The sequence below is a fragment of the Perca fluviatilis genome, chromosome 20 (assembly GCF_010015445.1).
Source record: "Perca fluviatilis chromosome 20, GENO_Pfluv_1.0, whole genome shotgun sequence".
Lineage (NCBI taxonomy): Eukaryota > Metazoa > Chordata > Actinopteri > Perciformes > Percidae > Perca > Perca fluviatilis.
Window position 1 is genome coordinate 16880578 of NC_053131.1, and position 25246 is coordinate 16905823.

The following is a 25246-nucleotide window of genomic DNA, read 5'->3' on the forward strand; positions in this document are numbered from 1 at the left end:
TAAAACAATGGATCGGAAAGTTTGTAAGTACACCAGGAGTTTATTTTAAATAACACTTGCCTGCTGGCTTCTGCTCTCTGCTGCTGCTGCTACCGGCAGTAAGACGAGTGCTTAGGGACGTCTACAAATTACAGCACCGAACTTGGATCCATTAGCGCCTGCACTAAGCTATTCAGCTGATAACGCTAACTCGCCCAATGTTCGACCCAGGTGAAAAAAGCTTCGGGGGGGGGACCCTAGGGTGAAATTATTCCGAACCATCACTTTAATTGAAAAGACCACCTGAATGTTACCATCTCCCATTTCGTTCACTTCACCTTAACCATTTGGTGTTCTGTCAGTAGACATCATAATGCCACTGAAAGCACTGCACATTCCTGTGGATTCAGATTGTTTTGAAAGCATTTTTGCAAGCATGGGTAAATTATCCCTTTGGATCAGAGGACAAAGATTGAGGTTAGCTCTTAAGAGACATAAAGTCAAAAATCTTTTTTTTGAACTGATGGTGGGAAGTATGACAAATTATTCACCCTTCCATCTTCCTCATTGGCTGTGATCACTGTGGTCTCCTTAGTCACATGGGTGGGGACAGGAAGCACAGTGCATGTTATCTTCTCCAGTCACATTGACAGTCAGAGCCTTTCCTTCCTCCCTCATCCTGTCTAGTTTCCTCTTCTGACAGCTGGACCTTTCCTGCCATTGTTGCATGAAGGAGGGGGCAGCTGTGTGTAGGGGGTGGACACAGTTGATGTGTTTAATAGATGAATAGTGCTCAGCCCTTTTTATATCATCTGAATGTTGGTCAACAGTCTAAGCTCAGTTAATCTTGTTAACATTTCAGTCACCCTTTGAGGCATAGTCTTTCCTTATATCCTAACGAGCCAGTCTTTCTACTGACAGGAAACGTCAATCTTCTCGGGGCCTATCAGGGCAGAAATACCCCCCTTTTCATGGTCCAGAGGACAGGGTTCCTGGGCAACAGTCAACACAAAATGGGACCAAGGACTGCTCTTCCAATCCACAGACATACACCCCATCAGCATGCATCCTGACTCTTCATCCTGTTATTCTTCCCATTCCTTATCTCGTATTATCACATCTTGTTGAGCTCACAGCATGCATCCTGTGCTTCATTTTATATAGCATCCCCTTCATTGTTGTGGGATGTGTGTCTGTGCAAGTGCGGATGCATCTTTGTAAAAGTATGCCTGGGGCCTCAGTGGATAAAACTGTTGTCTCTAAATGCCTTAGTAGTGTGTGTACGAGTTAAATGGGTTAAAGCAGAGTGAGAGATTTCTCAGGTCTCACGTTGGTTTGTCTGCCTGATTTTACTGGCAGGTAAATTCTGTGAAATGAGTTTCTACGAGATGCAGAAGAACCAAAAATCTGCTTGGCTGTTTGAGTGCATGCTTTTTTTCATGCCATGAGTGTGTTTGTGTTCATACTAATTAATCCACCAGTTTTGTGCTCCTGTCATGACTAAGCATCCCTTTTGGTATGCATGGAACCACACAGATACAGGTTTAACTCATGGAAGTAAAAGGTGGGATTCCTCGTGTATTGTAGCTTGGTTGAGGCAAGCGATTTCCTTTTTTCGACCAAGTATATCTTCTCAAATTTGTGAAACCATTTTCAGCTCGTGAGGCTTCTCTCTTAAAGCCAACCTGTTAAATGACTATTGCTGTGACTTCCAATTTAACGCTACATATCACTCCCCATTTACATGGCAAAAGCAGCAGTAAAATAGCCTTTCTTTGCTTAGTATTTTAGAGGGGCCCTTAGTCGACATTTGTGTGCATTAGGTTGTCTGTTTCAGCTAAGGCAGGGCATAGGGCTACTTTAAAAGGTGAACTGACGACAGAAGAAGTATTGGCACAGAACTCTAGCTTCTGCTGTGCTGGATATAAATATTTTCACAATCGTTGAATAATTAGTATTTTATTAAACTATACTAAGAAGGCACTTTTAGCTATCTGTTAACTACCACACCAACACTCCCTGGTGCCTCCTGCAAGGGAATTATATCTGAGTGTGTGAAGGTAAGAAAACAGTTTCTGTAGCTTTCCACCTTGCTCACTCGCCTTGGGGTGCCTCCCCCAAGTTTAAGTGTCTGTGAGTGTGCATTGCACTCACAAGTCTCACCCCAGGATCCCGTTGACAGTCCCCCCACGCAGAGAGTAATGAACGTTGGCCCCTTGCGGCAACCATTAAGAGTAAGCCATTATGGTTCAGTATCGAGCCAGCCCTCCCTGCCAGTTTCCCCCTTACTCTATGGTAGACCCCGCTAAGTGCACAAAACTGGCACTCCTATGGCTCATTGAGCTGCCAGCGTGCCCCCCACCAGCACACAGCCCCATAAAGCAGTTCCACATCATCAAATGTGATGATCCCTTGTTCTAATTTTAGTCTGAGGTTTTAATAGCTCTGCAGATACTGTCTGAACCACACATTTTACTGTTAAGCTTGGGATGGGTTAGCACGGTGATGTAAAGAGGATAAGATGGCTTTTTGCTACAACTTTTTTTAGGAATCATGTAAATTGTTTACACTAGTAGTTAAGTTAAGTAGTTATGTGACTGACTATGAAAATACTTTTTTGTAAAATAGTAGATAATTTGTTTCTAGTGCAGTGCCCGTTTATAGCTTGTGCCTGTTCGGATTCCCAGTATTTAAAAAACAAAATATCTTTGTACTGCTTGAATCAGGATTTTATAACCGCGACATCCTCTAATAAAAACACCAAAGGCATACGTTAAAGGGGTGATAGAATGCAAAACTGATTTTACCTTGTCATAGTTGAATAATGACAGTTTAGTGGGTAGCTAGGACATACATAGAACCTCTAAATCCCACTGACACCTCTTTCCTCTGCAAATCTCACTATTTGAAACTGCCTCTGAAAACGGGCAAATCTCAACAAGCCCCATAGTTGACGTCAACTATTGCGGCTCCTCCTCATTTGGCTCTAATCTGTGTTTGTCACACCCCAACATTTGCATAGGCTACACAACTGACCTGAGATCAGTTGGTCTTCTGAATCTAGGTCGTGCAGATCTCAGAAATTGTATACATTGTTCATCTGCTATTTTACCATTAAATTCACTTCTGAGACTTTTTTATGCGAGAAATCAACTATGTAGAGGTCAAATATGGGCCGTTTTACGAAAAACGAATTGATGTTTAATTGCAAATTTTGTCCGACTGTATCGGAGGTTCAGAGAGACGGTGCTGCCGGGTGCCGCCCCGCCCCCTTACCGCCTGCTGTGAGCTCGATTGAGCTCCGGCACGGCTGGCAACCCACAGCACCTCATACCCGCGCAAAGTCACCGTTTTGGGCTAATGGACTACGAAACTCCGCTGCTCTGACAGAGCTCCAGGGCCTCCAACTCCCCTCTTCCTGCTAGCTAAATGCCCGGTGTATGTGAGTGAAAGCGCGGTCCGTGAGCTTGTTACGCCAGCATTCTCTTACCACAGGTTCCAGTTAATCTTTTAATGTGTGTAATTATAACGAAATTCAAACTGTAAATATACTCGGAATTACGACCAAAATGAAGCTAACTAGCCGCAATCTCTACACGTAGGATTGAAGGGACAGTCACAGCTAACGAAACCCTTACAGCTCACAAATATTCATTAACTTGAAATCGGACACCGTTATTAGCTTTATAAGACATTTAGTTAGATGTTGTATAAGTGACGTGTGTAACATGTGGTAAGAGATTGCTGGTGTAACAAGCTCGCTGACCGCGCTCTCACTCTCACACACGGGCCATTTAGCTAGCAGGAAGAGAGGATTTGCAGGCCCTGGAGTCAGGGCAGCAGCGTTTGGTAGCTAGTCCATTAGCCCAAACGGTGACTTTGCACGGGTATGAGGTGCTGTGGGCTGCCAGCCGTGCCGGAGCTCAATCGAGCTCACAGCAGGCCGGGGTCTGTGGAGGAAGTCAAGCAAGGTGGCAAGGCAGCAACACAGGCAGCACCGGCCGCTCAACTCCAACAACACAGTTTTACCAAATTTGCAATTAACCATCCATTTTCGTAAAACGGCCCATATTTGAGCTTTATATAGTTGATTTCTCGCATAAAAAAGTCTCAGAAGTGAATTTGGTAACGAAACACTGCAGCTCTTGTTACAAATAGGGCCAAAACACAGGAATGCATAAGGGCCAATAAAATATCAACCAGGCCAATTTCAGCCCAACTAATGTTACATACCCCATTAGGAGACCATAAGGAACAGTGTGAAATACTCTATATAATCATTCTATCACCCCTTTAAAGACAACAGCTGTGTCGTGACTTTGACTCTATTTACTTGTAAAATGATCACACAGAGAGAAAGTTGGAATGTTTTTCGCAGAGCAGAGCCAGACCCTGAACTGGCATCCTCTGAACTCACGGCTGCTGCAGCTGTAACGGGGAATTCAACCCAAGTCGGTAAGCTTGCTAGTTAATGTAACATCTTGTTAACCAGTTAGGTTTAATGTTAACGGTAAAGTTACGGTTAACAGCTAACGAGTCAGCAGCCGACGTTTGCATTTCCAGTGATTGAGCTGATTGAGCTGATTATGTTGGTTATGTTAACTATGAAGAGTCAAAACTCTGCAACCGCTTAAATCATGTCACTAACGTTAACCACCTACTTGCTTACTTACTTACTCTTCTTCGTCCTCTCTGTGACATAAGGCTGCAAAGAGATCTCTCCATCACATTTCTTTGTTTGACCTCTTGTCCAGCAGCTTCTCCAACTTTTAGACACACCAGCTAACAGGGTAGAAAAACAAGGATTTTTAAAATCGGGATGGTCCACGTTAATTTTGGGACGGCTTAGATTGTTTTTCGGAGCCCTGGTAACAGCTTTAGTAATCGTCATTCTCTAATTTCAATTTTCATTCTGTCATTTCATTTTTCAGACACGTACTAACAGTCCTAGAAGCTGCCGGTTTTGGGACCACGGCGAGATTTTTTTTTCTTGTGGTCTTGCCATTTTAAGACATTCTGTAACGCTGTATTTTTAGGCCACTTGACAGTTGTTTAATGACTTTGCTTCACTGATGATCGTGATCTCAAAAATTGGCAATACTTCTCAAGCCTCAGTTAACTTGGCCTACTTTTGAGTTGTGTTTTTCAACACCATTATTACATCTGTTTATCTATTACTGCTGGTGCTGGAGTCAAGTGACAGTAGTCACTCTAGTCAAACCGTATTTGTTTTGCGAGCACTGTTTGCTGTCGTGCAAAGGTAAATGCATTCCGCCAAATGTAAGACATCCCAACTTTTTCAAATGTAATTTCCAACACAAGTTAATGAGGTGTTTTGGGGGGGGGGGGAATTGAAAATCCAATACCCCTAAGCTCTGCCTTTCCATTGGTCCCTCTCTCTTTATCTGTTTGCTTTGTTTAATCACCAAACTAACGTGCTATGACACGCTCCTATAGCACACAGTCACCGTTGCTGCCAGCAGCCACAGAAAGCCACATTGTACTTGGCATTTCTTCCCCTTCCTGCATGCAGTCACAGTGACAGCCCCAGAAAACATTGCATTTGCCACCAGTTATGATTAATGGCTTGGCTGATTGCTGTTCTTGGCCATCACCATACCTACACATTCTGCTTTTAGCATACATATTCTCAGTGGTTCAGCACGAATAGAGGAGGAGGTAAACTGTGTGCCTAACTTATCAATGTTTCTGACGTAATTAGGAATGTAAGAATTTGTTCCACTCAGGACATCAGTTTTTCTGTCAATAATTTGAGTAAAATTTAAGTATTTGTGATAGAGAAACAAAAAAACAAATGTGTTTAGGTTTTTTACATTAAGTTACATATTTTCTTTATTTTATATCAAAACATCATAAATGTGTTTCATAATAGTAATAATAATTTGGATGTGAGTAGGGCTGTCAGGTGAACTGGTACTTCAGTACCAAGTCAGTCCAAAATTCTTAAAACGTGACCGTACTTGTTTTTCTACAGTACCGTAGGTACAGAGGGAAGCTATTCTTCCGGACCTGATGGGGGCAGTATTCGCTTACAAGTGTTTTAGTCTGCCGCTAAATGCCCTCCGGCACAGAAAAACGGAGGGCTCATCTTTGCGTACGACACGTTGCTCTCTGATGGCTTGACCCGACCGCAGTCAGCCTCTGGCTTTACTGTACATCTACAGCAGTAGCTTTCACGACCTCACCTGGAGCGCTTGTTTAAGTGGAACCGATTCATATCAGTGTGGTTAACTTTAATCAGCCCGGTTCTATGTGAAAAACAACAACGGCAGAGAGAACCAGACTAAACATGCTTGCTGTCTGGGAGTTCCAGGTTAACTTGTGGAAGACGTTACCGTACACTGGCTGTTGAGTGATGCCCAGCTTCAAAGTAGCGGGCTGTGGGTCCAGAAGACTGACATTTGCTTCAGATTACATGTAAATTACACTCTCCTTGCCCTTTCCACTCTAACCCCTCCACTCCACAAAACAGTAACAGAAAGTTTAGGAGAGGAGTATAATGGAGGTTTATTGTTTTGGTTTTTTACCGTGGTATCGAATTGGGTTTCAAGAATCATGAAAATGCCTTCTTTTTTTTTAAGATTATTTTTTGGGCTTTTCCGCCTTTTTAATTTTTGACAGGACAGCTAGGTGAGAGGGGGAAGACATGCAGGAACTTGTCACCGGTCGGATTCGAACCCTGGACCTCTGCGTCGAGGCATAAACCTCTCAGTACATGTGTGCCTGCTCTACCCACTGATCCAACCCAGCCACATGCCTTCTTTTTTTTTTTAACACCGTGGTATGGACTTTGGTATTGAGTATTGTGTACTTTTCGTGGTATCGGTACCGACTACTAGATTTTCTGTATCGTGATATCCCTAGAAGTGAGTTAACTGTATTGTCTTAAAAGGTAGAATAGGTAATATTCCCATTTAATGTTTGTAAGGATAATAAAGCAAGGTAGAGGAGAGATGGAGCACTATTTCCTGCTGGTTTCCTGCTGTATTTGTTCAGCAGATTTTTCTCTAAGGCAGTTTCCCTCCTCCTTCTGTTCGGAGTGTTATTTCTGTGGGTTCACTGTCTCAGGAGAGCCTTGCCTGCAAACACACAAAAGCTCATTAGCTCATGTGAATGTGGGTGTTTTAATGTTACGTTGGGGGTTTGTTTTTATATGTATTATACCGTATGTACTTAAGTTTGTGTCAGGACACACACATTCCTGTGCATTATTGGTAGCTTCCGCTTATCTGTCATCAGTATGGCTGGGTATCGCAGTATTGGTATTCGATACTGATACCAATACTGACTTGGATACCAGTTTCTGAACAATACTTTTTTCGATACCAACAAAAATAAATTACACATTACGACACAATTTTTCAGCTACTACTTTTCCCTGCATGCCCTATTACATGCAACTTTTGACAGCCAATCACCAGCATTATTAGATCTTGGTAGAAGCATAATGCATGCTTATTGGCTCACTGACTCTGAGATTTGCCAAACCTATCATGTGTATATACTTTTTGCACTATAGGGCAGTGGTTCCCAACCTTTTTTCCTTGGCGCCCCCCCTACTCATGTCTAAGAAAAGCTGATGGATTGAATGCTGTTGGATGAAAGCATAGTTTCTCTGTGTCTTTGCTTGCCTTTTACCAATTAGATGAGTAAGTATGTGTGTACGTGCACTGGAGACTTTTTCTTAAATTTAATATTTTTTTACCTTGCTCTGGCGGTGGGAGACAATCCAGAAACCTTATTACGCCAGTTGTAAGGTTTGGTGGCCTATCTACTTGAAGACCTGACGCTGGAGCTTTTTACCCAGCCTGCCTTATGAGAATCCCTGACACATCTAGAGAGTCTAGAGTAATTTAGACCCCTTAGCCTGTGGGGACCAGCGCTTATATCCGCATCATGTCAGTTCAGGAACCGTGTGGATGAGTCACTGTTAAGCAAACTGATCTATTTGTCAGTAATAGGGCTGAACGATTTTTGAAAATAATCTAATTGCGATTTTTTTTTTTCTTTCAAATTATTGCGATTCAATATGCGATTATTTTTTAAGCTCTTTGTCTTCTATATTATTCAACAAAAACTAGCAATAAATCATTGTATAGTATGAACAACACAAGATTATATAGATCAAACAAACTGTTCTTTCCTGGAGGCCAGGTCTGTATGTGATGATGAAATTAGGTGATGTATGAATTTATATGAATGACATCTTTTATTTAACTACTTCAATCACAGTACTATATTGAGCACTGACCAAGCCTGGTGTAAACATTCATATGAAAATCAAAAACTAAAGTGCAGATTGCAGAAATATAAAAACAAATGTGGCTTTACCACACTTAGTAGTATTTAGATTATTTAATTATTATTTGCATAAACACATGTGGATTACACTTTTTAAACACTGTCTTTGAACTTTACTAGACAGTTAAATAATTAAAAATATATACATTGGTGTATTTTCTTTTACAGCACACAGAGAGGAGCTGCCTCCAGCCCCTCCCTCCCCTCATGAAGTTGCGTGCCGTGTGCATGACAACGACGCTGCTCTTGCTCAGAGAGGTTATCGTTACGTTAGTAGTAGCATGCAGGTGTTGCCGTGGGATTAACTGCACTAATAAAACTGTTGAAACAACGCAGCCAAGCTGCTGTGAAAGCTCCCCGAACATCATTTATCAGAGTCTAGTTGTTACCCCTCTCCGCGGCAGTCTCCTCCACTCCATATCTTTATAACTGAGCTAACCGGCGCTAACCGCTAACTGGAGCTAACCGCTAATCAGAGCTCATCGTTGCTAACTGAGCCTTCAGTTCTGCGTGCCTTTATTCATTAACTGCATGTATGGACTGGAGCCCGAATAAAACCCTTACAAGTTTTATACTACAACTCAGTTGTTTGAATGACAGAAATCTGCTCAAGGGACGGCGTAGCGTTAGCGTAGACTGATTTGCTCTTGTGAGTCACGTGACCAATTCGCAGCCTTTGCGATTAGGATATCACGTTTTAACATATCGCGTTATTATTGCAAATGCAATTAATCGTTCAGCCCTAGTGAGTACTATTTTGAATTTGATAGTTCAGATCACGATTCTCCAAATCATGATTCGATTTGACTATTTTAAGGTCACGATTAGATTCAATGTTTTCGATAAGTTTTTGGTTTTTTTCCAACAGGGACGGCAATTCCATAGTAAGAGCCACTCGATGGCAGAACTGTACTTTGCAGCAACAGTTTGAGTTTTTTTTTTGTTTTGTTTTTTTTGAGGCGCAATTGAATGCACCATTAATTTAACAAGTTCAGGGAAACAGGAGGATTTTCTAGTTCTGTTGTTTCTGTCATCTCCAGCAGTGGCCATGGTGTCTTGACTAGTCAAGCTGCAGGCTACCTGTAAGCTAACGTTACCAAGCGTCTTTAGCTGCATGCTACCAGCTGGTGAGCTACGCTGTGTCTGTTTTTTTTTCCTTCTTCTGACTTGTGCAAGTAGGGTGGAGAGAGGTGGAGAGAGAGAAAAATACCAGGGGAATTGACGATCCTTTTCATTTTTTCATTTTGATGATTTTTTTTAAATTGAAAAACAAAATCGTGACCCACCTAGTTATATACATTGTAAGAACATTGACACCGTTTCAATTAAACGTAAATAGGTTAATACGATTTCAAGTTTCTCACAGTACCCACATGCCATATGTTGCCATTGAAAAAGTTGTTGATTCATGCAATTACATATTTTTTTTGAAAGTGATCCTTTGTTAGTTTACCTCTTCCTCATGACAAAATCCTCACCAAAGATTTGGCCAAAGCAAATTCAGCTTCAGAAATTCTTTAATTCTAAAACTACTCCGATGTAAATGAACATTATTATGGGGTGCTCAAGTACTTTGTGTTTTTTGCAACTGAGTATAGTCACATATCCACAGCAATAAACTCTCCTATACCATTCATTATTGCCTATTCCCTCTCAATCTGTGAAAAGAGGCTGCTTGGATGCCAATGGGAGAACGACTTGCACCCAAGTGTGAGTGTTAAACTACTGCAAGTAATAGACACACTTGAGTAATGCTGTCGCAAATACTCCTGCTTGTCCAGTATTGCTGTATTTACTGGGAAACCTATTCACTAGCCACATAATTCCTTGATTCAAACAAGTCGCATACTGAACAGAGCATCCTGTACTGAATATTTTGCGATTAATGTGTGTACTGCCACACTCCTACTATCCATTACATTAAATTTAGAATCTGGTAAATTGTAAACAAAGGCAAGTGAAGTACTAACCCTCTGGGTACCGGATGTTGTCATTAAAGTTCATTAACGCAAATTTTACCTAATGAAAACTCTTATGACAGGATATTTCAAACCAAAACCTGGTATTTTCCTTGTAAGAACTGAAATAACTGCTGTTCTTAACTATGCTGATAGTACTGCATACTCATTAACAGCACAGGAATAGTTTGTGCATGAACATCAAAGGATTTTGCAGTGTAGGCATACTGTTAAATCAAAGATTAGGAAGTAAAAATAAGACAGAAGCATAAGGAAACTTTTCCCCCCACATAAAAGGGAGGGGGAGAGAGGAGGCAGCTGTGAGTAGACGATAAGACCCAGAAATGCATACGTTTTCATGGCTCAGTCACCCCCACCAATGCACACTATATTTCTGCTCCCTGCTTTAAAAGAAACCTCCGTCTTTCATATGCTTGGCCTGCCAAACCCCTAAACTGTTGAAGTGGAGTGTCGTCTTGGATAAAGTCGTCTGTGCCGTGAATAAAGGGCAGGAATGCATTAAACGCCCAAATCCTTTCGTTTGCAACGGGTACCCAGGCTTTGTGATTGCTAAAGTGCACAGCTTTAAAGTGAAAAGGCTTGTTCCTCGCCTGAGTCTTGTTTCAGTTTCAGCATCGGCACATTTAGGTGTATCTGTGATTGCTGTAGTTTTTTTTTTTTTTTGACATGCCCACTTCAGTTGTTATGTCTATATTTACCTCCGCTTCCTAGCCATTTCTTTTCTTCTTCCCCTGTTGAAAACTTGATTTGAGAATGTACGCATGTGCAAGTAGGAAAAGATGGAATTATTACAAACACTACAGAGTTTTTTTTTTTTTTTTTTTTATCCCCTTAAACAGGTAGGACTCATTCAGTCTTTCTGCAGAGTTGAACATTTGATAATTTTGGCTTTAAGATTAATTGGTGTTAGACTCAATCTGTTTCAGGTGCGAGATATTATCAGCCTAATACCAGGCATCACAAGGCATCAAAAGCTGCTTTTCTCAGGCAAAGCTGATCACTCGGCCATTGCATTTCTTGTGCGGTCTTTCTCTCTCACACACACACACACACACACACACACACACACACACACACACACACACACACACACACACACGCACACCACACACACGGACACCACACACACGGACACGGACAGATGTGCTCTGCATGGTCAGATGATGTTTTGCTGTGAGCTACAGGGAGAGGACAAAGCAGTTATGGAGCAGGTCTATTTTTGGGCTCTTAATGGACTTGTTCCCTTTCTCTATTGGAGCAGCTCTAGCTGAATGATCTTCACCGGCCGTAATTCTGCCGGTGCTGCTTCATGATTTTGGCATCAGGCTTGTAAATAAATGAAAAGCCCCCCCTATCCCATGGTGCTGAGTATATGGTGTCTGAATCTGTCAAATACCGTCTCTCATTCAGATGAGTGGATATGCTAAATGGATTTGTTTTTCTCCATACCTTCTATCGTTTCCTCCCTTGTGCACATGATTCTCTAGCTTAGGCCTAGTTCTTTTTTGCCCTAACAATGAATGAATGAATTGTCTCTGTGTGGGTAAAAATCTGACCTCATGCCACTTGATGCTGTTTTCACTTGTGGGTGAAGTCTGCTAAAGAATTAATCGTGACAGTAGTGGGAGCTTGGCAAAAGCTCTAATTGTGCAGATTATTTGCATGGCATGCTGCTTTTAAGCTTCATTACATGATGTCAACACATCTCCTTTTGCTTATCAGTAAAAAAATAATTTTTTCTTATTCTAAGAATTTAGCTACGTTTATCAGCATGTTGATTAAATCAGAACATTATTCTACAGACTATTAATTGCTTGAGACCTACAGTCATTAATGATGGGTTTATATTTTAGGACTATCTTTCAGCCTTAAAATATTTACTTGGTCATAATTGACCCATTATCATTGCACCAATATTCAGGCATCTTCTTAAGTTTGACAAAAAAAATAAGGTCCACTTACTTACTTTTTTTTTGAGAGCTTTCAACCGTATCTCAGTCTTCCTTACCAGATGGCTTTTGGCCAGTTGTTGTGAAGATAGCTCAGCTGTCGTGTGTGTGTGTGTGTGTGTGTGTGTGTGTGTGTGTGTGTGTGTGTGTGTGTGTGTGTGTGTGTGTGTGTGTGTGTGTGTGTGTGTGTGTGTGTGTGTGTGTGTGTGTGTGTGTGTGTGTGTGTGTGTGTGTGTGTGTGTGTGTGTGTGTGTGTGTGTGTGTGTGTGTGTGTGTGTGTGTGTGTGTGGGTGTGTGTGTGTGTGTGTGTGTGGGGTGTGTGGGTGGGTGGGTGTGTGTGGGTGTGTGTGGGTGTGTGTGTGTGTGTGGTGTGGTTTGCTGAGTCAGGTTGTGTATGTCAACTGGCACTGAGCTAGGAGACGGCTGAAGGGAAGTAAGAGGCGATCTGTTACTGTCCTTTTTAGATAGCTTTTAAACACATACATTTTGTCATTTAATGCCAAAGTTCAAGAAACAATCTCATTTTTGATAACCTATCCTTCTCTTACTCTTGCTGATTGTCTTCCTCTTTTTTTTTTTTTTTTTTCTATTCCAAGATGATGATCCTCAGTCTCCCTCACTTGTGTCTTTCTTACAAAAGCCTTTTCTGCCTGGATGGACAGCTAGACAAATGATTTTGTCGGTCGTGCAAGGCTGGGGGTAATTTTTAGGTGAGCGCAGCGCTTCAGAAGAGACTTGCCACGTTGAAATTAGAGGTTGTCAAATGCTGCACGTCTCCACTGATGGCCCAGCACGGCCCCTTATGTTAATGTGGCATTTCAGCAAGAGGAAATAGAATTAGGAGGAGGAGGGGTGCTGCTGAGGGTTGTTGGGTAGCATTGTCACATGTGCAAACTTCTTTTATTTTCTCTTGTTATCTGAAGGATGGCTGTTCTTGGATGCATTGGAGTTTGCAAATAGCATACGTTATATTTGCTTTTGCTGTGAGCTATGTGCAGAGAAGTGATTTTCTAACCTACTGAACGTTAGCCCCTCTTTACTAGTCATTGATGGCTCCTACACACATGCTTTGCCCACAAGTGGTCTGTTAAATGGCTCCTCTGTGTTTACTAATAGTGTGAAGAGACTGACACAGAAAGTAAGGTACTAAGATTTATTGTAATGAGGAACATTTCATTTTTATAGAATGGCTTATGGTAGTGATAATTTTTTCTAGAAATACTAACTAGGAGTAATCAGGCTGTGGATAGATTTGCATATCCATCAGGGAGTTAACAGATGACATTTTTGACCTTGGTTAAAATACGGTCTCTTTAACCACTAGGCCATCATATTTATGTTTTATGGACTCAAGGGTTCTTTTGGACACAATAATTTGTAGTTTACTTTCCTTTTTTATTATATTCCCATTACTCCCTATGTTATGCTGTCCCGAGCTCCTCCCCTGAAAGATGTGTCACTGCCAAGCCCCTCCGCTCATACACAAAGCCCGGCTGAAGCTGCTGGTGTCAGTAAGGACTGATGTCATCTGTCTTCTGGGCTAGATACCATGATGATGAATTTGTCTTTAGGTACTGCTGGGAGTATCTGTGTGGACCACAGAGTGCTGAGGTCATGTTATTTGGGAAGGAGTCGCTTTGGGCCAAGTCTCCTGGCTTGTTTGTACGGTTCCGATGTGTCCCTGAGGTGCCCACGCAGCTGCAGGCCAGATGTTTGTGTGTGTGCTTGTCAGTGTCCGTGAGCCCATCAATCACACATTTGTCAGTGTGTCATCTACGGTATCCAGAGAAAACCCTTTCGCAGCTCAACAGGAAATCCCAGCAAACTGATTCCATGGCAGAATCCATTATTTTCTTGTGTCTTATTTTTACCTCTTTAATTAGTATAAGTGTACAATTATTCTAACTTAAAACCATGACAAGAACTACGCTAAAACCTAAATATGCAAGTTTGACCCACCTTCCAATTTTGCTTCAGCGTGAAGTTGAGGCTTAGAGGTCAGCTTTACTGAGGGCATCTATAGTTGAGTGTCAGGTTCCCCAGCTAGAGTTTAATATAGAGCTCCCAACTGCTCCAAAGTCTCATGAGAGATGGAAATAGTGCCTAACGCCCGGCCCCGCTTCACCTCTACCTTAACAAATGTCATTCCTCGAGGCCTTACCAGCCCTACCAATTTGGTGCAGCTGTTTTAACAAAATAAACTTGTAGATGCCTCTTTTTGGATCACATTTCTCCTACCTTTACTGCTGATTAACTTTTTGGTTCAGCAAAGAAAGGAATGTTTGTATAGATGGCAAACGTGGGAAGTTAGAAAGTGCGACCATTGTGTCCCCTATTAACGGGTGTTACAACTGCAAGCGTCAATCCTCATCCAACTGTGACATTCAGACACAGCACTGGCAGGATGAATGAATGCCTTTTTTTCAAGCTGCAAAGCACTGCACTTGTATGCTGTGTGAATTTGTATGAGCTACGGAGGCAGTCAAAGTGGGGTGCATGTGAATAATGGTGCGTTCTTTTTGTCCACCGAAGTCGTTTTACGAGTTGTTTTCCGGAGTTACGAACCGGAAGTTGCAAAAAGAACGCCCCCGAGGTCGTATTTACGACTCGTCAAGTCGTCTGAACTCAGAGGACCCCGAGCTCACTTTCAAAGATGGCTACGTCGTACATCACACGTAGTAAACATTGTGGTTATCTACAATTTTAAGCACTTTTGTCTTTGTTGTAACCAAATGAAGAAGTCGTACACATAGCGCTGTATACTGCTACCTATAGGCATGTCTTATTAGGAGTTAAATACCGCCTGATTAGTTATTTTGTAGCTTGTGCAGCTGAAATTGGCTAGAGACGCTTGGTTGCTATATGACAACAATGGCTTTAAGCCGAGTCTTGAGCAGAAAGCAGAGCAGTAGCCTAACGTTAACGTTAATCAAAACTTAATTTTCATGTATCAAACTGTGAAATATATGTGTGTAATATGTCAATAACTGGGTGAATAGAATCCTAAATGTTAGTAAAAATGTTACAAAAATCATCTTTTCTCCGACTCGTAGTATTGTGTGACAAAAAGAATGAAACAACCCGCGGTTATTCGTTTTTCGACACGGATGTGACGTCACGCTCGAGCTACTAGTCGCGATTACAAGACACAAAGAATGCACCATAAGAGGTCATCATGTATGTGTGTGAGAGAGCTGGAACTCAATTCTGTGAATGAGAGAAAGACCCATTAGTTTTATCTGACAGAGGGATCACATCTGACGGCATATACCTGAGCGATTCTCTGCTTCTCTTCTCTGCACCTGTCCAGTCACTCGCACAGGCTGCTCTTAGAGAACAGCCACAGGGGAGTACCAGGCAGAAAGGAAATATGATGGCCTTAACCCCTAAATAATGCAGCGCTTAACTTTTGTCTCTGGCATATAGAATAAGTTGCAAGCAAACGCACATTCACAGTTTTTAGTCGGAGCAGAACAATTGCTATATCCTGCAGGTATTAAGCATTCATGCTCAGCTGTCATATTTTACACTTGCAGGCTATGATTATTTTTTGTGAAGTACTCGAAAAACAAACTTGTTTGTCTATGAAAGACAACCAATACTCAAGGCAATTCACAAAATTCAGTTTTTCCGTTCGTTTTTACAACCGAGATTTATATGCAAGTCTTTGCCCAGAGGTCAAAATCAATGTGACAGTGATATATCAAATACAAAATGTTTGATTGTACTATTTTTGTTCAGTTGCTTACCACAGTGTACATGTTTGTGTGTTTCAGAGATCAACAGAGTGCGTAAAGACATGTACAGCGACACAGTGAATGGCCTTGTGGACCGACACCCTCTGGAGCTGCCTGAGCCTCTCGGACCCATCGTCCACCTGCAGGAAAAACTGTTTGTGCCTGTCAAAGAGTACCCTGATGTAAGTAGCTGGTTTACACACCTCACACTATTGCAGCTGTATCACAGTGCCAACAATATTTGTATATCTGCCTTTTTTATTTATTTATTTTATTTTTATTTTTTACAAATCAATTAAGAGGGACATAACATTGATCATATAGTATGTCTAAAGGTTTTTCCTTCAATTTGAGTGTTGCAAGGAAGCAAGATGTATTGCATCAACTGCTAAATCAGCAGCTGTAATAAAGTAAAAAAATCTTATATCTGTGTGGACACAAACACGCACGCATGTACGTAGTTTTTTTTGGGGTGTCATCCCTGGAATGACCGCTTTCTTTCTTTCTTTCTTTCTTTCTTTCTTTCTTTCTTTCTTTCTTTCTTGCTCACTCCTTAGTGCTTTCCTTAAGCAATCCACTCTTAGTTATCTCTTCGGTCTTCTCTTGTTAATTTTTTTAGTTCACTTTCATTTGACTGGTTAGTTGAACAGCAGTTGTTGGGCTCATAGCATGCATACCAATGGACTGCCGTTAAAGCTATATAAGGTGGCAGGCCTCAGGAAAACATTGCATACTGGGGTGTTTATTGGCAGACTCAGTGGTAGATTAGTGCCGAGAAGGAGGGGATTGAGATAAATATTCAGTTAAAGGATATGAAAATCTTTTGGATTTAATAATGTCATTGGTTAGAGCTGTTGCATAGATGGCTTTTCTGGGATGGAAAGACACACATTTACATGCACACACACAGCTGGGAACGGATAGTACACTGTGGAGCTATCATGTTGGTTGTAGTGATGAGGAGGCTGGTAGCTGAAGAGAACGAGTCAATAAAAGCTTTGTTTGAAGAATGACCGATATATTTGTGTGTGTGTGTGTGTGTGTGTGTGTGTGTGTGTGTGTGTGTGTGTGTGTGTGTGTGTGTGTGTGTGTGTGTGTGTGTGTGTGTGTGTGTGTGTGTGTGTGTGTGTGTGTGTGTGTGTGTGTGTGTGTGTGTGTGTGTGTGTGTGTGGTTTAGACCACGTCCAGTCAGTCACCTTCCTGTCCTCATGGTAATCTTTGGCACCCACGTGAATGGTTGTGCCACGTCTTGAGGAGCAACGTTTCTCTTGGTAATCCCAGCAGCTTCCAGTGAGGAAATGAATGGAGGGAGGTGACGAAGGATAAGAGACACTGTAGAGCAGGGCAAGGCTCAGCCAGGCGTGGATTGCATTTTCCCCCTGACAGAATTGATAAAGGGCACCAGGGACTGGCTTGGATTAGGTGTGGGTGTGTGTGTGTGTGTGTGGGGTGTAAGTGTGTGTGTGTTTAATGGGTGCCACCTGTGGCTGTAAAGACACTCATGGAATGACTCTCACACACTCTGATTGACTTGACACACACAAAAAAGTGTGGCATACTCTGATGACCCCTGTGTTTCCTTTGCACGGTTTGCTATGCTGCTCTTCACAAAGCAGGGTTGTAACTCCGTATTGTGTTTACGAGCTGCCAGAAAAGCTACTACATTAATTAGGCTTCCCCCTGGTGGCCGAGATGACTCACTGATGACCTGTGTTTCCTTATGACACCCCTTTCACCAAGTGTGGTCATTAAGTCTGCAGGAAAAGAGGATAATGCCAGATAGCTTTGTTATGTATGAATGTGATGAACCGGGGGAAATCAGCAGCAGGTCTAAATTGATTTTTCAATTCCTGCCTCTCCTGTTTGGAACACTGTTCATGTGCAAAAACTGTTACATTACATCTACAGTTACTGAGCAGATTTTAGAATTATTGACAAAGCATTTGATTTCTACCAGTGCAACTTGTAATAGGTAATGCAGGCAATCCTTTGGCCTGCTCTCTTTTTCTTTCAATGCTTCTGTTACTGCCCTTTGCAATTTTAAACTATTGGGGTAGGCAGAGAGGAAATGGAATTTGGGATATCATCATTTGAACAACAGACAATGGCAGATAATGTGTTAATGTGTTTTCTACTGACTTCCACCTAAAGCTGAGCTTGTCTTGGTCCTCTGTAGTTTGAGAAACAAAAACAAACCTCGACCGAGCTACAGTATCTCTATATCCAGTTAGTGTTTTCACTCATGATAAAGTCTGGAATTATTTAGTGGTGGTGTAAGAAATTGATATATGATGATCAGTGTAAGAAAGTAAGAGGCAAGAACTGAAAAAATATCACTTCCTCTCCCCATCTGCCCACTGCTGAAAGGGGAGGAAACTGTAATGATGATTATTAGACTGGGGAATATTTCCCCCCCTCTCACATTTCCGTCTGATTTCCCCCCATCGAAAAGGAATATGTGTGCGCATGTGTGTTTGTGTGTCTTGTTCACACAATTCTAGGTTCTTTCAACAAAGCAGGGAATGATGGTCCAAGCCTCCGTTTTGTGTTCTTGGGAACAACTCACCCTCCATGGAAAATTTGTCATGGGTCATACCATTTCCCCGTCTTTTCCTTCTTTCCATCCACTTGCCTGTCTCGGTTTCCATTTTCATTTAAAAACACAACTCCCACTTACCTTTAGCCGCCATATCCTTATGACGAGGTCCCACTTGCTGGATGTGACTTTCTCTCTCACCTACGTGTGTCCTGCTCTGGTTTCACCAGTAGATAATTAGATTTTCCTGGTGCATGGATGCAGTGCAGAATGTCAATTCTACCAAAATAACTTGCCTTGCCAGCACGCCTCTACTCTAATTCCCTTAAGTGTGTTCTCCTTCTGGCCTGTGTGTACTTGCCTGTGTGCCCCACATGTGTCTGTAAATGTGTTTGTGTGTCTCCTACAATTATGTCTGCCTGTGTATCTACCCACTCCCTCACCGTTCTTCAAAGTCAGCCATTTCCTGATGTCGTCAGTGGTGCAGAGCGCTGTGAAGCGTCACCGTGGTGACTGCATCTTGACTGACAGCTGAGTCGCAGGCTATCAGATAACTTCAACCTTCAATTAAATGCTATCTGTGGCTCCGCTTTTTTCCTGAGAACACGATCACAACACACACACACACACACACACACACACACACACACACACACACACACACACACACACTGATAGGCAGCTGACTGACAGCTCAGCATGTCATTTCCGTTGACCTTCAGGCATCTGGATGGATGTGTGACATGTCTTTTAGTGTGTCTCGGTCTCTACTTTATGCCCTGTGTATCTGTATATGCCAACTGTTAAATGCCCAGGTGGGTTGTGGGCAGGTCACTGGGTAGTAAGAAATGCTTAGGAGTGAAAATACACACGTGTCCACAGACACCAACTTTGCTGTGCTGACTCTATGAAACGGGACCCTGAGTTAGACGTAAGCTCTTGAGCAACTGCTAAACAGGACTGTCTGAACTCCTCTCGCCAGCTTTAAGAGCCCTGAGAGAAGAGAATGGTCACTTATAGAGAGAGGTCTGTAAAAACCGCTGTGCAATACAGCTCTGCTGCTGGGGTTTACGTGGCATTAGTGTTTGTCTGGTGTTTAGGGGGTTGTCATGGTACTTTAGGTTGCAATGGAATCCTTTTCTTTTCAGTCCACTTTCTACTTCACTACATTTCAGAGGGAAATATTTTGCTTTTTACCCCACTACATTAATCTGACAGCTTTAGTTAGTACTTTACAAATTGAGATTTTTGCACACAAAACGCATGTTTTATTATAAATGAGACTTCCCAACAAAATTCTTCTGTTGAGAATCAACTTGACCCCCTTCAATTTGCCTATAGGCCACACAGGGGCACAGAGGATGCAGCTCTTACTCTTGTAAATCAAATAGCTAAACATTTGAAAAAAACAAAATCGCTTGCTCGGGTTCTTTTTATTGATTTTACTTCCGCTTTTAATACTATGCAAATTCTTTTAGAACAACTTCATAGGATGAATGTGAATGGCGGGCTCATTCACTGGATTAGAAGTTTCTTAACTGACCGCCCTCAGAGAGTGTTAATGAATGGGGTTTACTCAGATGAGCTTGTTATAAATACTGGAGCACCACAAGGCTGTGTGTTGTCACCTCTGTTGTTTTCTATTTATATAAATGAAATGACTGTGCACAGCACCAATGTTAGTTTACTTAAATATGCTGATGACATGGCCTTGGTAGGACTTCTCACAGAAAATAATGCAGCACATGAGGAAGCCTACTTTAGCCAAGTCACTTTACTGCAGGACTGGTGTCAGACTGTTAAATTGGAAATTAAAGTGACAAAAACAAAAGAACTTATAATACAAACAAAACCGAGAGGGGCCAGTAACTTCAATCCTGTTGTACTTAACAGCCGGCCTGTGGAAGTAGTCGAAAATTTCAAGTATTTGGGTACAATCATTGATCACGCTTTTTAAGTTTTAATGTTAACTCAGAGAGTATTTTTAAGAGATCTAACCAACGGTTGTTTTTAATTAGAAAATTGAGGAGTTTCGGGGTCAGTCAATACATTCTTGAGATGGCATATAGGGGCCTAGTAGAAAGTATTTTACAGTTTAATATAACTGCCTGGTATGGTAATCTGAATGTGAAAGATAAAAACAAGCTTTACAAAATTGTTAATATTGCAGGGAAGGTGATTGGCAAGTCACAAAGGCAGCTTGGGGATGTATTTGATAATGCAGTACTCAGGAAGGCCAGACAGATATCAGCAAATACCCTACACCCACTACACTTGGAGTTTGAGTTGCTTCCATCTGGCCGTAGATTCAGGGTTCCAAGGGCGAGTCGGAACAGATCTTTTATTCCCCATGCCATACATGAACTTAACTTAAAATGTTAAATGTGTTAATTGTAGATCGAAACCTACCTCATCTTAATTGTCTGCACTGTTTTCCATTCCTGTTGTTGCATATTGATGGTATTAGAGTTGTACTGTTAACTGTGTGTATTTTAATGTAATTTTATATTTGTGCCATTCATGTCGGAGAAGTCAAAGACAAATTTCCACTAAGGTGGACAATAAAGTCTAATCAATCAATCAATCAATCAATAAGTACAGCTGAAATTATTAGCTGATTGAACACTTTGACAGAACTTCAGGATTTTTCTGCATTCTTCGGAGTTGTTTTACTTTTAATACTTTAAGTTAGGGCTGAAACGATTCCTCGAATAACTCGAATAATTCGATTACAAAAAATCCTCGATGCAAAATGACTTGCCTCGAAGCTTCGTTAAATCAATGTTACCAACGTTGTATCGCTGACGGACAGTGTTTCCGCACGGATTATTATTACTGTCGCACACCAGACGCTGCTCAGTCTGCTGCTGGCGACACATGTAAGCATGTAAATAGCGAGGGGCTAAGAGAAGAGACCGGCTGGAGAAAACGACAAAGTGTCCAAAGTTTGGAATCCGCTCAAACGTAATTAAAACGAAAACTGTACAGTGTGTCTACTGCAAAATCAAACTAGCTTACCGCAATAATAGCACCACGTCAGTGCTTTAGCATCTCAACAGAAAACATTTGAGTCTAACTTAATCCTCCATTCCACGAAGCGGACCCGACAAAAGTAAATCAGTCGTATGGACGATGAAACTACACCAAACACCAAAAACAAAGACAAGAACATATGGAGTGGTGACCACAATTTGATCTAAAGAGCTGACGCGTTGACTATCCCTTCAGAAAAGCAGCAGATTGTTGCGCACCACTTTCTCTCTCTCTCTCTCTCTCTCTCTCTCTCTCTCTCTCTCTCTCTCTTCACGGAGAAACAGCTGATCAACGATCTACTAGCATAAGTGTAACAGAGCTGTTTAGCATTGTAATCAAATATATAAATGAAAATAGGTTGAGTATAACTAATATTTACATATAGGCCTATATACAGATCAGTCTCAGGTTGAAACTGAAAGTTAAGTTGCACAACTTAATGTAATGTTTATGTATGTTTATTGTATGCTTTAGTTTGAGGTTGATATCATTTGAAAAAAATGTTTTCTTTAAAAAAACAATGTAATATGGCACTTGAATGCGCTTAATGTTTTAGTTTTTTGAGATATGATATTGTAAGCAATGTAGGCAATAAAAATGTAGCTTTTTCCGAAAATGTAACCAAACTATTGTTAATTATTGCTCTTCAATAAAACAAATGTATTTCTTATCCGATTAATCGATAGAACAATCGGTAGAATACTCGATTACTAAAATAATCGATAGCTGCAGTCCTACTTTAAGTACATTTGTCCTGATGATACTTAAAACAGGAAATGATATAAAGTGTGAATATAAAGGATAATATGTGAATATGTAAGCTAAAACTGATATAAACTAGTATTACATTTATTTAATAAATTAATTGGGTCTAATATTAAATCAGAATTTACTAACTCTGTCTGTCTGTCTGTCGTTTTGGAGTGAGGGGAAAAAGTTGCTTCACTTCAACTGCAATGCACAGAGATATTATAGAATTCCAAAAAAGAGACCATGGTGATTTGGGCAGACAGGCTGTTCTGGACTTTTCTGTTTCACTACAGTAAGACCAGCCAGTTCCCTGCACAGGGAAAGTCATTAAGCTTGTTCCCATGAGGGTGTCATCACTTATCATGCCAGCTCCTGATATCCTTCTGACCCCCTTAAGTCATTACCAGTCCTGGAAATGTACCGCCCCCACACCTCACCGATAGAGCAGCAGAGTGGAGGATTTTGATATCTCTAGCTAGCCAGCCATGCATGCTGATGATAATTTGATGAACTATCTTCTGGTTAGCTATTTGATGAGTAGGGTTGGGTACCGAAACGCAGTGCTAATAGGGCACCGGCTCCGACATAAACGGTAGTAACGAGACCGAATACAAATGAAAATTTCGGTGCCTGACTTTTTAAATTTCCTTTCATAAGCATCGCTGCACAGGACGCTAAGTTACCGTTAGCTAGTAGATGGATTAAACACAATGGTTAAAATGCTGACATCTTACATTAAGCGGTGCAAAGTGACTGTATTTCCCTATAGAGGATTCCAACATGGGACGTAACCGTCTGATTGCAGCTGCCGTTGTCGGAAAAACAACACACAGACGGTGCATCCACTTGAAACTCGCCAGCCTTGTGGTGCATTCGAAGTTATTGTAAAATACCCTTTTCCCATCTGGTGCTTGTTTTTGTCGTTAAATAAGTCATTGTTATAAGTTATTGTTATTACATTATTAATCAATCATTTAATTTTGACCATATGGCCTTAGCAATAAACAAGCCGTTCTTTTTTAATATTTCATATTATACATAATATATATATTTCGGTTCAGGCACATTTAAACAGTTTTAAAAATATCGTTTTAGCACCAGTATCGGGGACCCAAACGATACCCAACCCTATTGATGAGGAGGGTAATTACAATAATAACTAGAACTGCAAGCAGTTATGACGGGGTCCAAGCCTCCTCGGCGCGAGTCGCCCCCAACAACCCGGGGAGCACGCGAAAGCGTAACCCAAAGCGTAACGGTGGAGAGGCAAATGTCAGTAAATATCGAGAGGTGTGAACTGCAAGGTCTGTGGTACATTGCCATTGCAAATATCCCATTAACATTGAGTAAAAGGGCCAAAACTCGTCTACGTTGACTATAGCGCCCCCTAATGGCCGAGCTTCACCAAATTTTGGTACAGAGCCTCAGAGCAGCATGCCAAACAAGCATCACAAGTTTCAGGTTGATAGCATGGAGCTGGAGCAAGCACTGGAGCTGTGAACTGCTTTGCTTTGCAATCGCGTTTCCCAGGCCCCTTGGTCTTGGACCCCTAATTAAAACAGAGAGGACTCTATTTGTTGTAGTGAGTTAACATGATGAAGGGCAACCGTGTAAGTTGTTAGATATGTATTTATAACTGCACTAATGCCAGTGATTGCTTGCATATTACCAACTTGTGCTTGTATACTATAAGTGGACGGCGTTAAGTGCTTCCTTGGCCTGTTTGTCACAGCAGTCATTAAGCTGAGGGGCAGAAAGAGATGAAAACGGAGAATGAAGGACAAAGGAAGCATGTCAACTACACAGGAATCGAAAGCTGCACCAGGGGGCGTAGTGTTGGCCCGCACAGTGTCTGTGTGCACAGGATTTAGGTAGAACAGCATGGCTAGCTTTAGTCCACAGCTCCCTCAGCTCTGTCAAAGAGAGCAGTTCTATTGACTTGTGATTAACTTTTTTAAGTTTATCTTCTCTCTTTTTTTTTTTTTTTTTTAATACACATTTAATTAGCATTGTTGGAAACCTGAGACTCAAGATTTTCGGTGACTGTTTATGTAATTGTTGTGCATTAATAATAAAAAACACTTGAAACTTAACTAACACTCAAACAAACACTGAGGAAATGACTAGCTAGCTAGTTTCTGCAGCTGCCATATCTAAAAGTTCACAAACTTTGCTCTGTGCTTCCTTCACTCATGTCATCCAAACTTCTAGCTGACATCAATCTTTACACATTCCATATCTCCGTCTTTCCTCCTCTGTATTTCCACTCTGCCTGCAACCTCAAAATAAACCCAAACAGAATTATCAAAGGAGCCATGGATTAGGTGCTAAATGCTAGATGTGTCGAATAGAGCGCTTTGAAGTCTATAGGGCTTTGAGGCGTAAATGTCACAATTGGAAATCTAAGTCTAATTTTGACTCCTTTATCGCCCCAGCCTCACCTCCTCTGTCCTTCCTGTAGATAAAGCATGAAAACTGCTGTAGGTTAGGCACCTGTTTGCTTCCCATTCCCTTCCCTCCTGTCCGTTTACTGTGTGGAAAAACTATGTCGAGCTTCTCTGTCTGTGTATGTACGCGTATGTGTTGTCGGGATTAGGCCTCAAAGCGAAGGTTAATAGGATGGATTAACTGAATGATGGGGCATTTCCACCCAAAAATGAATGTGATGTTTAGAAATATAACATTGATGCGTGCTATGAGAGACCCATGCACATGGGACGATGACCAATATATGCAGAAGAAAGGCAAAATTCTGTGTACTAAGAGAAAAAGGAAGCTTGCTCAGTTTCCACAAGCTGAATGGATATACGTAGAAAAGAGGTTTATTAGTAGGGGTGCACGATTCAGAAAATGTCACAATTCGATTCAAAATCACTTTTCGATTCAAAAACAATTCTCTATTTTAAATTTTTTTTTAAAATGATTCATAATATGTAAATGTAGTTTTCCCATATGATTGCA

General features: G+C 41.4%; 1 protein-coding gene across 4 annotated transcripts in view; it reads left to right on the plus strand.

Moving 5' to 3' along the window:
* Window positions 1-25246, plus strand: part of qkia (QKI, KH domain containing, RNA binding a) — an 85676-nt gene that overhangs the window by 16633 nt on the left and 43797 nt on the right. For all 4 annotated transcript variants that reach the window (XM_039785134.1, XM_039785133.1, XM_039785131.1 and 1 more), the window contains exon 2: window positions 16006-16148. In XM_039785134.1, the coding sequence (XP_039641068.1) occupies window positions 16006-16148 (143 nt within the window). The remainder of the gene's footprint in view (window positions 1-16005; window positions 16149-25246) is intronic.